At 45.6% G+C, this 13,235-nt stretch overlaps 1 protein-coding gene across 5 annotated transcripts in view; it reads left to right on the plus strand.

Moving 5' to 3' along the window:
* The first annotated feature begins 401 nt into the window (after window positions 1-401).
* Window positions 402-13,235, plus strand: part of LOC144158538 (uncharacterized) — a 51,657-nt gene continuing 38,823 nt past the window's right edge. Inside the window, exons 1-3 of one of the 5 annotated variants that reach the window (XM_077689471.1) lie at window positions 402-726; window positions 6,100-6,213; window positions 6,274-6,336. In XM_077689471.1, the coding sequence (XP_077545597.1) occupies window positions 6,135-6,213; window positions 6,274-6,336 (142 nt within the window). In that variant the 5' untranslated portion in view covers window positions 402-726; window positions 6,100-6,134. The remainder of the gene's footprint in view (window positions 727-6,099; window positions 6,214-6,273; window positions 6,337-13,235) is intronic. The other 4 variants (XM_077689468.1, XM_077689472.1, XM_077689467.1 and 1 more) reach the window with 4 other exon arrangements.

Below are 13,235 nucleotides of genomic sequence, written 5' to 3' on the forward strand. Positions count from 1 at the left end.
GGCGGTGGAGGTCCGCTCAGATCTGTGGCGCTGCAAGCGTGTGTTCAAAGACTATTTACCCACGACCTAATTTTAGTGTCCGACAGCGTTTCAGCTTATTGCATCGTTGAATGGGGAATTTTCGCGGCTGTATTGCGTCGTTCTTCTGCGAATTGCTTTGTTGGTGAACTTTTATTCATGCTATCAATCAGGCGTGCGTGAAAGCCATCCGGTTATTACACTGCGTAACCATGCCGGATTATCAACGCACACCGGGAATATCGCCATCCATCGCCATGGCAACGTCTCGTCCCAGCAGTGTGGCCCGAGCCATGCCCTAAGTTGAAACGATGTCGGACACCACAATTAGGTCGCGAGAAAATAGCCATTGAACACACGCTTGCAGCGCCTCAAATTGCGAGCGGTTGTCCACCGCCCACCCAAACAGTGCCATTGTGCATTACTAAGTGTTAATGTGGCTATTTTCCAGCAAAACTACTGTTGCTGTAGGGCGTAGTGCGGGTCGTGTATAGTGTCCTTCTCCTGTGAATCGTGAGCAATATTTTAGTGCTGGCGATCCAGGCGCGGGTGGACGTCATCCGTGCAGGAAGCCGCAGTTCAGCAGGGTCGGTAAAGTAGTTCAATGCCGCGTGTGGCCTAACATTGTGTTGGCTACTCACAGCGCGCGAGGATCTCTTGAGCTACTGCGAGACCATCACTGTGCTTTTTGAAGCGGCTTCCAAACAGGTTTGTATGCTTTCATTTGACGTGATTGTCGTGTTTCTTGACTTGCGGTCTTTCTCGAACTTCGCATACCTCAAGGGGCTTGTGGGCAACGCCTGTATCACTTCGTGTGGCTTCGTTAACGGTACGACCGTATCACTGCACGGAAAGTGTACTATGTTTAGCGATTTATGGTCGTGAAACCTGCTACTGTTATTCGAAGCCTATTTTCGACCATAAAATATCTTTCCGCGTTCGTGGAGTAGTCGGCGAAGCCACTGGTAAAAAGCTGCACTCCGTAGCGCCGTGTGTGTCAACGTTACTGGATGGGTTCAGTTGTAAAACTCCCCATTCGTCCCATGCATTGAAAATGGTACCCTTTCTTGAACTTGTGACCATGTGGCGGTAGCGTTCCACCCGGCTCCACTTTGCTACACGTCGTCTGCTATGCACGGCCAATTATTCGCGTGTTCATGGGCATGGTAACTTTGTCTAGGTGTTTGTTTACAATATTATGAGCGATTTTTTGCTTTATTGCTATTAGTTATTACTTTATTATTTGCCAGAAAACTGCCCGTATGAGACGTTAAAACGCACGGAACACAGCTTTTCGCCCGTTATTTGCTCGGCCACTATCAAAACCGCGATTTCAAAGGACTGACGCATGTAATACGTGGTGCAATCACATTTTGGATTCAGTTATGCCTATTCACCGATAATAGAGCAATAATTGCAGCTAGTTTCGTACATAACGCAGTACAAGTGCTTTATGAATCCGCACTTTTTTTAGCGAGGCTGTCACTTTCACGAAGACGTTAGCGGGAAGCTGCTGCCGTTCGCGCCAACTTTTTTTAATCCCATCACGGCCACAATAAAAATTTTTACCACCACGGTATTGGCCTTGCAGACAGAGTGTGTGAGACATAGTCAAGACGCGAGGATAGAAGGATGTTACCGAGGAACAGGATGAGCCTCAGCCTTTGCAATTCATTGCACCACCATTTGATCACAAGTGAATGTCTTATCACTTCTCGGCGTTTCGGCTAAGATCAAAGTGCTCTCTTATGAAGCCGACGTGTAGATGCGTGAATGCCAATCCACAATTTTAGCGTTTTCTTTTTTTCTTTCTAATCAAGTTTTAGTACTCAATAGTATCTAGAAAAGACCCCTGAAGGGACAGATGCTTTTCACTTACGAACGACACGTAAGTTATTACAACTGCACGAAAAAAACGAAAATCTTTCAGGGAAGGGACCGGGAAAGAATGTAATTGCTATTTTCATAACCTTCTAGCCCACAATTCTTCCGTGACATTAAGGCTATTGGACATTAACTATTCTAAGCAGTATTTTTGGATAAAGCGAATAAATTGTACATATAGTTTTATGTATGCGAGCAGGACAAAGAATTCAAGAATAAAACATAATTCCTCTGCAGTTCATGTACTTCCATGTACTTACAATATGAAATGAACACAATATTGCCCGAAGGCTCATTCCACATTTACAACACAGCACTTTATGCACGAAAGCACTTCACGTCAGTCTCTAAATAAACTTTGCGCGCTCCTTACCAGCTGCTCTCGTGACTTTCTTCAAGTTCTTGTGTCTACGTGCCAGCCTTTTTTGCTTCCGGGTGGCTTTCATTAGGAGTTTCTTTGCATGAACTCGGCAGGACGAACACATCGGCTGGGATCACAGCACTTGGCATTTATGAGAAATGCACTTCTAGCATTGAAACCAAACTCCTTTACAAGCATGTATCTCGTCAACAGTTTGCAAGAAAGCTGTCAAATTCTCCATCGTGCATATGCTGACATTTGTGAAGGGTTTTGCGGGACGACCATAGGCACTTGCGGTAGGCACATACCGGTGACTTGCTAGCAAGGTTCTTGTCTGCACATGGAATCGCTCTGTGCCACTTAGAGCGCAGTACTTCTTCGTTTGAAGCACAGAAGAAATGCCGCTACCAGCAGCTTGCGTCACTCTTTCTGCCGCCACGCAGCACGTCGGCATGCCTCTCACAGAGAAGGTTACCGACAGCTCTTTCCCGTAATAAACTACAGCACCAAACAGCAATCACTGACGAACCACACCACACTTGCGATGTGAGGATACTGACGATAACAGACGATGTTACCGGACAACTGCCAGGCCGCCCAGGCTGCCGCGGCGACCTGCAATCAGGATCCGCCTGCGACTGCAGTGCCACTGGCTCCCGCGTGAGGTGGTGGTCCCGCGAAACGTGGCGGAGTTTGACAACTGAACCTATCTAGTAGCGTTGGTGTGTGTGGCGTCCGACGACTCCTTACGTGGGCGTTTCAACGCCGCCGGACGGCGCTGCAAGTGTCTGTTCTGGGGCCGCCCGACGGCTATTTGAGGGAGTGGTTTTAGAATGCCGTCCAGTGCGAACACACGGAAGCGCCAGAACAGAGCACAGTCCAGACAGGCTGTCCTGCATACGTGCTTCAGTGTGCAGCACTGTCGCACCCGGTACAGCGGTTTGGCTGCGACGATGATGATGTCCACGTAACGAAGAGAGCGAATGAGACACCCAAGGCAGAAAGAAAACGGAGGAGCGTTTCGCAAAAGTGTGAGGGGGAGGGCGGCATGCGCTGCTATCGCGTCATCTCCCAGTGCGCCCACACCTCAGTAAATCTCACCGCCTCATCTCACACTGAAGGGGAGAGGAGGAGCGCCCTCCCTTTCACACTTTTGCCGATCGCTCCTCCTTCGTTTTGGGCTCATCCGAACAACGTTACATTTGTGCAGAAGGTACAAACACGATTTGCAACACGTTCGGCGGTGACAATGCGCTACGAGATAACGGCAGAGTAGCGCACGCCGCCGTGTGTTTGCCGATCATGCGATTTCTTCCTGAGACGCAGCAACTATGCGCCGTGACCGAGAAAACGGCAGTTGACGCTGCACACAAATTTCACATCAGGTACTATACCAATCGTCATCTGCTTTTTTGAAGGGAAAGTTATTTTAGTAGGAACAGCGGCGTCCTATCAAAAAAACAATGTATTTCCCCCATAAACTGGCTGTTTAACTGAGAGCTCCAATAAGATGTCTAGACACAAGTCCTAGGAGTGGAAGCGGCATTCCATTGTGTAAAAATGGTTACTTGAAAGTCACGAAAAAGACGCGGTTCTAATTAAGACAATCCTCGGATTGATCATGAAGAACGAGTACAATGGCTCATCTTTATCTCATAAACAACGTATCGATATTCATTTTGACCATTTTGCAGATGCATTTGCGTAGTGCACAAAAAATTGTCGCAGGGGTTTGTTCTTCGTTTTGTGACGTCGGTCTGTGGTGGTACGATCGGTTGGATGCACTTTCAGCAAAGGTTGGACACAATCTTAGTGAAGGTTTCGATGCAGTATTGATGTGAGAAAGATTTCTGTTTCTCTCAACCTTGCGTAGGAAGGCGTATAGTTTTTTCTGGTGCACTTATTCTCTTGAGTTGTATGTAGGCAATCTGTGCTATTGAGTTTGACCTGTCTGTTGTTAGGTGCACCGGCTTTCGTGTTTGCGTCGAATCCACCACTTCCACAAAGCCCTCTTAATGTCCCAAGTGGGGGACAAGCATTATGGAGGAAAAAAAAAAAAGCTGAAACAGAAAGTGGGAGTGAGCGAGTGAACGACTTTTACTGAGCTTCAGATAAAGAATTGTGCACGCAGGCACCAGATGGGGTGGTGGTTCCCTATTCGCGGGACCCATATGTGTCCAGTAATTCTTCTCTTTGGGCCACCAGCTGTTGCTGAATGGCGAGGTCAGAGCTGGACAGTAAGGTCTCCCATCGCTCGAGCGGGTAGGAATTGGGGGAAGGGTGTAGGGGGTGTCTTAAGTTTTTTGCACTGTGCTATTGGGTTCGAGCTGTCTGTTGTTAGGTGCACAGCCTTCCGTGTTTGCGTTCAGTCCACCACTTCCACAAAGACCTCTTAATGTCCCAAGTCCGGTACAAGCATTGTGGAGGAAAAAAAAAAGCTCAAACAACAGAAAGTGGGACAACTGCACGGCGCTGGTGTTGCTATGTTTTGTCATCATAGTCGTTTGCACTGTTTTTTGTGTCCTTAATCTCTGTTCAATTTGCGCTGGATTTGTGGGCCTTAGCCATCTCAACAAGCAGCCCATAATATGTCATAATTCACTGTGGGAAGGTAGCTGGTAAGTCACATGCCTATTTTCTGTTTTCCTCATTACATGGTTTATCCGAGCAAAGTTTCCAATAAATGTGGCTGCATTAGTATTCTAATGAGGCAGTTATAATAAACCAAGCGAGCATTTTGTCTTAATGGCCCCTTTGAATGGGAATTTTTCTTTGCTTGGGAGCATTACTCGTGCGTACAGAAAGGGCATTTGCAGGTAGTAGCTTCTGGGTCCTTCCTGGAAAGACTCCCTCTAAAACAAATAATATGTGGATTGGTTGCATATCCTACGTCACCAAAATCCCACCCATTAGATCTGAGCTGTGGTAGTATGCAAGAAAGCTAGAAAAGCCGGCCTTTGAAACTGGAATCACTCGGGGCAAAAGGACAAAAAATAACGGACTCTTTTTTTGGGAAAAAATGTTTGTTAAACTCCACATGTTTATTGCTCCAACACAGCAGTCTTGTCACTGCGAGCTTTATGTTTTCATGGTGTTTTAGCAAAAAAGTGTCAGTGTTGAGCCTGAGAACAAATTAAGAGACAGAAACATGTGACTCACCGGAGCTGTACTGCGTGATAGCTTATCCAATCCTGTCTATTTTTTTGCAGAAGGGACTGAACAGCGCATGCATGGTCTAAGAATTGTTCTATACAGCGCAGAAGCTGCTGCGTATAACCATTTATATATTTGAAGAAGGCATGTCAGGTGGACTTAAAGGCACCCAGAAAAGCCTTTTGTAAAAGTTACAAAAGGCCTTTATTGTCGCGTAGTACCAATATAGCGATGCAGTGACGTTGGAATTATTGATCTAGATTCAGTATTAGCTGCGCCAGAAGCAATTAAGTGCAACTCGGCCCCCTTGCCGATCGATTCCTCCTCCCTCTCTGCTTCTTTCAAAGTTTCAAAGCAGCTGGAAACACTGGGAATAGCCATGTGACGTCGCGACGCTCAACTTCCGTTCTTTGCTAGCTACATTCCTGCGCCTAGGCACGCGTCAATCGCTGCAGACCCGCCTTTGCCTCGGGGTCGCACAGGAAGGAGGAAGAGCAGCCGGAAGCCAATGGCAGTGACGTTGCCGGCGACCTACGATCGGCTAAATCAGGGGGGCGCCTTGCTGTTGCGTCAGCCGCGATCGCCGTTGCGTCAGCCGCTGTCAACGTTGCATCAGCCGCGGTCGGCGTGTGCATAATGCGATTGTGTTAATTTTCACCAGAGGTTGTGTTTTTCGCTTTCAGAAGATAGTGCATTGTCTGAAGACTGCGGCCTAGCAATGTCGACGGTTGGAGCCCACAGATGGCGTGTACCCCGCTGCCAAAAGACACAGACGAACATTGCCACTAGTTCCACAGGTAATGCCCCTTTCTAACTGCTAACCTGCGTGCATTACTGAATGTGAATGTTCTTCTCAGGTACGCAGTGCGGTCTTATGTTACTCATCAGCACGGGCTCCCAAACAGAAGCAGCATTTCCAGGTAAAGATTTCAGATCTGTTTTCACATCAACATTCTACTACGAAGTGGTCCTTTTTAAAGGAGCCATGAAGACAGAATACAAGTTTGTTTTATTGGAAAGATTTCGCGTTCTATAGTGCCCCCAGCGCTTGTCCGGCAGCAAATGATGCCGTATTCACTAAAAAATTGATCAATTTAAAAATTTGATTCTCCCGCCAAATCGTAGATTTTCGTAGTCACAAATGTCATCAGAAGCGCATGTATTTAAGCGAACTTCCACTGCGTCATTCGGGTTTGCGGCCTTGCTGTCCGTCAGCCCTCCCAGATAGCACTGCTATAGACATCCGTGAACCGTTGTCCGCCGTTGCTTTGTTTTTGAGCGTACTTGCACCTGGCTCGTTCTTGTTACTGTAAAAAGTGATCGTCTCATAAAACCTGGGGTATCCTCGACAAACAGGGTCACGTAAGACAATGCCGCTTACGCCAATCGGCCAGTGTCCTGCAAAACAACTTCAAAGCGGCGAAGTGCTGTGCAGCTAAAACATGCATAGGGCGCCCAGTACCAACAGCAGTGCGCATTCGCACTTCTATGCTTACGTGCGTTTTTGTAACTTTCATTGTTTACCGCACCATTCTTACTGCTGTAAAATGAATATGCCTTACACTCAAGCGCAAATAGTTCATTCGGAAAGCCTATAAGGCGTGCCTAATTTGTGTTTACTTTTTCCGTCCTCAGCCAATCGCACAGCTGAGCTCATGTAACATCATAGGTTCTGTTGCGGGAAATGAGCTAGTGGGTCGCATGGCCATTCCGTTCTTTCCTAGTTATGTAGCTTATTTGAGTGAAGTGTGTGTTAACGGTGGTGTCAGTATGATTCTATCGAGGCAATCTTTTGAATGAACTGAACTTGGGTTTTGTCGTCATGGCTCCTTTAAGCATAATATTATGTTGCTCAGCGTTAAGTTTTATGACACACGAAACAACATAAGGTCACTGCACGTCCTGCTGCTGTGGTTCACATCATTACGCCTAAACCTAATGTGAGGCCTAATACTGAAGCCATTGCATACCCATGTCCAATGTGGAAGCAGCATCATTCAGCAAGTCATTCAGTGTCAGGCTGCGGATGTGCGCCATGCAATCTCAATGTCCTACATCTAGCTGCAGGTTACTCGTGAACATTAACTTTTCCCGCATCATAAAAAATGTTTTGTTTGGTGGGTGTCAGTAAAATTACTCAGATGTATGTAAGGCACAATAAAATGAACAGATAATATATTTACATATATGTATATCGTTTAAAAAGGTTTCTGGCGACTGGATGTGAAATGTGCAAAAAAAAAAAAACAATGGAAACGTAACAGTATTTATTGACTCAATGTCTCGGATGGGGTCTGTGCTTTCTCAAGAGTAGTACGTTACAAAATGAAATGGTTTATATACAGTTCAGGAACTCTAGGCCCAGGTGTGGTGACATATCTTTTAGATGAAAAGAGATGAGGAAAGGAAAGCAAAAAAGTATAAAAAGCATAGAAAAGTGAGAGAGAAGGGCAAAGATGAAGAAAGACAAACTAAAAAAAGCTCAAATAACAGACAAGGAGAGAAGGAAAGGCACGATTATTTGGCTGGCTAGCCAAATTTGGCTAGCCAGCCAAATATTCGGCGGGCGAGCAGTTGGGGCACCTAATTCTGTGTTTGACAGGGGTGACTAGTTGTAACTGCTGTCAGTGCCTGCCTTCAAAGGCGAACGATACGCAAGTCAGGTCAGAGGTGCGGATCCTTTGAACCCTCCACATACGAGGGACACGTGTCTTTGTCGGGCCCCAAAGGCATTCCCCCATTTTCGTCCTTCCACTTATCTTTTCCAAATAGCGGCCGGCGCCACAGCCATATGCTGTTTATGTGAGATAAATTTGGGAGGGAGGTAGACGAGAACCTAAAAGGGTTCAAGAGAACAGGCAGTCTAAACAAGCTGTGTGTAGTCGCTTTGACGCCAAGGGGGCTAAACTGTCGGAAAGTGAAAGTTATGAATTCTGGAAGGTGGACAAGAATCGCCATGAATGGGGAGGTGGTGAAGGTTGGAAAGTAAATAGGGAAGAGAAATAAAAAGGAGGGGGGTATGCAAGGACCATGCAGGAACAGGAGTGCAGGAAAAACCAAAGAAAAGCTGCTAAACAAGAGAACATGAAATTTGATGAGCGGTTGGTACAAATGTTTCACAGTTTTCACATTGTTAAAGTTATTGACAAAGCTCCGAAGTTCTCACACCAAGATGGGCCTTTAACATGATTTAGTTTTTACATGTTCTGATGTTTCTGACCCTTACAATGTTTATTGTTTAGAAACTGACACGTCGACCAGTGGCAGTATCTATGCCCCCAGGATAACGCCGGAAAAACCAACAATCAGTTCAAGTACATGTCTAGCGAATCAGTGAAACAGGTGAAGGATATTTTACACTTGTTACGAACCAGGGTGATGAGTAAAGTAAACATCAGGACTCTATTACACAACTGCCATCAAAATACAAGACATAACATCAACAAACTTATAAACTTTTGCCCTTTTTTACACTTGCACTTTTACACTTTTCCACTGTTTTTTTTAAGGAACAGTAATACAAGCTACACATGATGTGGAACACATACATTAACCTACAGATTAAAGCCAGCAGGGATAGCTGTAATTTACTGGGGTAAATGCTGTATAGAGGCTGAAGAAACTCAAAACGCTGCAGGAAAAGTGGTGCACAAAATTCTGTACATCACACAGACAATAAAGTTTATCAGCACTCTCCTTTATGCTATTTGCAAGGGCGTTAAATTTGTGAATCAGGAAGATTACTGCACTTCATGGTCGTGATGCGTCCTGAAGCTCGACTGAAGTACAGTAACTGCAAATTTGTCGAAAGGATGCCCTAGTGTGGTGACTAGCTTGGACATTCGAAGGCGTGGCAGTGCACTTACACGACATCAGTGGTTGTTACTACATGTTCTGAGGGCTTTTCCTGTCTGCATGGCATACTGTGCATTCAGGGAGATATATGACGTTATCACTGTCGCAGTTTTAGTTGCCCTGTATAGGGAAGACAAATGTGACCCTGTTCTCTGCACGGATGTTTGCATCATTGGACAAAGCTTGCACCAATCTTTGCCACATGGTCCACATTTTGTGCTGCAGGAGTTACCTTTAGATGAAGTTACAATGTCGTTTATGTTTCTAGATCTCCTGTACACAGTTCTAGGTGGCTCAGGAAAGACGGGTTTTATTTTTTCATTTTAGAGAAGGACGTTATAATAAATTTTAATTATATGTATTAATCATGTTTGGAGCACTGGCAGGCTAAGGGAGAAGGAGGTTAATTTAGCTTTTTGAAGTGTACGGTTTGGCATAATTTGGGAGTTTCGTTCTGTCTTCCTCCTCAGGTTTTGCAATTGCATAATTTATGACGGGCAGCAGATACTGGTGATAGGAGGAAATTGCTTCGAAGCCTTTTGCAGTTTGAGCACAGCCATTTAAATTTAAGCGACTTGGATGTGTGGTATGCCTGTCTTTCAGTGCTTGACATGGCTACTTTTGAAGAGCAAGTATTGGTGATTATCCGTTGGTTTCCTGTAGAGGGATGTCGTGTTTTTCAGACATCTGGAAAGGTAATTTTGGAGACTGAATAGAAGTGGTAGAATGAAATGTGATCGTTAAAATTATTGAAGGCCGCACAAAAGTACTGAGGAATATCTGAGGAACTTGAACCATGCCGGACGACAGGGCTGCAGATGCGGCATCTTGTGTTCGTAAGGTCTCGGCTTGTAACGGCAGGTCTTTATCGGCTGCACACAGGCTGGGGACACGAGGCGGGAGACGTGGTTGAATGCTCGTCGCAATGGGCTGGGGCTGCCTAACAACCCACATTACCTCGACGATTTCGCCCCGGCCGAGACAATGTGATGTGGAGGGAGGCGAGGATGCGGGTGACCCCGCACCTTCACCAAAATATTACATGACGGCAAGACAAATGTTACGAACGATGGGATGGAGTGAATTGATCTATTTACATTATTTACATAGCGGCCATGACACAACTCACGCAAGGTGCATCATGCCCGGCACTTTTTTGTCATCATTCTTGGTTGAAGGCACTGTGAGTCATTGCCCATCTTAGTCCCATAACAAGATGCGTACATAATAATAATAATAATAAGAAGAATAACAATAATAATAATAATTTTTATTTCATGTTCCAAGTGGTACATGCGGGGACGAAAGAAAAAGCTGCTCTCGGCAGCGTGACCAGCTCCCGCCCAGTTTATATATATATATATATGTTGTCACGGGCTCTTCCACTTTGGGGAACGAAAGGACTTCAATGAAGGAGCAAAAATTATCCGGGTCATCAGTTATGGCCAACCTCTTCTCCAGGGATACGCACCACTGCCAAGCTCGTACATAGCCTTGAGAAAAAGGAGACGACGATGCTGAGAGTCTTGTGGACGTGCACGCTGATCCTTGGACATTGGAGCTGCCTTAGCTACCAGCTTGTATTTGCCTGTTAATACAGTTTATTACGAACGGTGCCTTCATTGCCACATCACAATATAGCGAATCAGAAAGGGAAATGACGGGCTTGTTGAATTAAGACAGAAATAAAGGTTTGCACTCAAGAAAGCCTCAGAAAGCAAAGGGGAGAGCGTAGTAGGTCATTGAAACAGATAAAGAATTTGGAAAGACAGAAAGGGGAGAAAAAATGTCCGCCAGATGGGATCCAGGTTGTGGGTTCCAGGTTCCAGGTTGTGAACCGATTTCCAGGTCGTGGGTTCGGATGTAACGGTGGAAGTGTATTGAAGGTGTAGCAACACTGTCAAATTTTTTTCAATTGCCAGTGTGTGGTTTATTGCAGCCATCATGCTGTGCAGATGATGCAGTACCTCTCCTATGATTTTGAGAATCAGAATTTGAGAAAACGCACTATACAGAAAATGAAAGTGCACTTTACGGCTATGAAGATGGTGCCAAGCATTTTAAAACAGCAAGCGTGGTTTATAAATCTATTGTATGTCGTCTGGCTGTTGATGTTCTATGGGCATTTTACAGGAGTTGACCTTCAAGCTTTGTGCTAATCCTAATATCAGGTCATAATATGCCTCCGTCCCTCCCACTTCTGGCGCACAAAAATGAAGCAAAAAATTCCTAAGTTATTATAAGGGCAATGTGGGGAAGCAGACCTGGTACATTCTGCATTTGTAATTACCCAGCATTAAGAGCGAAGCATCTCGATTGAGTGGCCTTTCTGTGAATTTTTTTGCAAACTTTGTGTAGGGAACCTGTTTCTTGAACTATTTCCCCTATAGGCACCGGACACTGCAGTTTGCGTGCGACTCCAGCACTGCCTCTCGCCGCCGCTTAGCAACTCTGGGTCGGTGGATGTCACAACCAGCCGTTCAGCGCTCGTAAAAACGCGCGCTGCGTGTGGTTCGACGTTGTGTGGCGAAAGTTTTTTAAGAAACATAGTTATAATTGCTAGTTGCAGGGCCGGAAAGGATCAAAAGGCTGCAGGAAAGAATTGGTGGCAGCTCCGCTACTGCTGCGCGAAGGACAGCCACAATCGCGAAAGGCAGCCTACCATCGTTCTGTACAGGTTTCTCGCTCGGGCAGCCGTGGGAGAATAGGCGTCGCAAGAAATGATTTTAGCAGTAAGAAAAGTCGAGGAAGTAAGAAAGTCATGACATTTTTTGTCAGTGGAAGGAGTAAACTTATGACTACGATTACTGTTTATGCGCAGCACAGACACGAAGGGCCGTAAAACTAAAACGTTTGCTTTCAGTGTTCATACACATCACGTGCTGCGATGAATCGCATGCCGTCGTAGTAGTTGCATAACAGAAGGTATTACCGCTTCTGCCACTATTGTTTTATGAGCAGTAACCTTTTTTAGTAACATTCACGGCACCGAATGGATACCAAAAGGCGGCACAAGAATATGCATTCGCAGCACTTCGCTGGTGATGCCAAAAGCAATGTCAAGACGGTCAATACGCATCCCGCTTACTGCCCTACTTTGTTCCCCGAACTGTACATAGTTCGGCCACGCATTCCAAGCGAGAGCGTGGAAAGCTATTAAAGGCAAGGTTGCATTCACTCGCGCTGACTTCTTTAATGCGTTTTGCGTACTCTGAAAGTTGAGGTTATTATTGTTTAAGCAGAGGATGAGGAGGAGAGTTCTTTAATGCATTTTGCGTACTCTGAAAGTTGAGGTTATTATTGTTTAAGCAGAGGGTGGGGAGGAGAATTCTTTAATGCAATTTGCGTACTCTGAAAGTTGAGGTTATTATTGTTTAAGCAGAGGGTGGGGAGGAGAATTCTTTAATGCAATTTGCGTACTCTGAAAGTTGAGGTTATTATTGTTTAAGCAGAGGATCAGGAGGAGGAGGAAATACTTTTTTTTTGGAGAATTCCGAACGGCCTGAACAAACTATCCAAATTAGCCGCTAAGATGTCTCTAACGTTACTTAAAAGATAGAAGCCGAAACTAAACGGAATCTTCGTAAAGACAACCGCCGCTCTGCAGCAGATTTCGAACTGTATGGAACTGTGTTTACTTTGTCAACAGCTAATAACATTTGGAATGCGTTGTTAATTAGTGGCAACACCAACCGAGCTGAAGAAGGGCAACCGAAAAAGTAACTGTAGTGTGGTTGCGCGAACAGAGGAAACAATGACACAAACACGCTTCTGTCGTGGAGCGCCGTTGTATACGCTGGCTACTGACCTGAATTGGCGCTGTAAATAACCTTCCCTTACTGAGAATGGTACTTCGCAACGATGTATGCCCCACCAATTTCTTTCACGGCGCACACGCGCGCGGGAACGTACAAGCTCTGTAACTTCTCGTGCACGCGTGGCCGACAGTAGTAGTTCAACCCTG

The sequence above is a fragment of the Haemaphysalis longicornis genome, unplaced genomic scaffold, assembly GCF_048455015.1.
Source record: "Haemaphysalis longicornis isolate Haplotype H1 unplaced genomic scaffold, Haemaphysalis longicornis Haplotype H1 scaffold_10, whole genome shotgun sequence".
Classification (NCBI taxonomy): Eukaryota; Metazoa; Arthropoda; class Arachnida; order Ixodida; family Ixodidae; genus Haemaphysalis; species Haemaphysalis longicornis.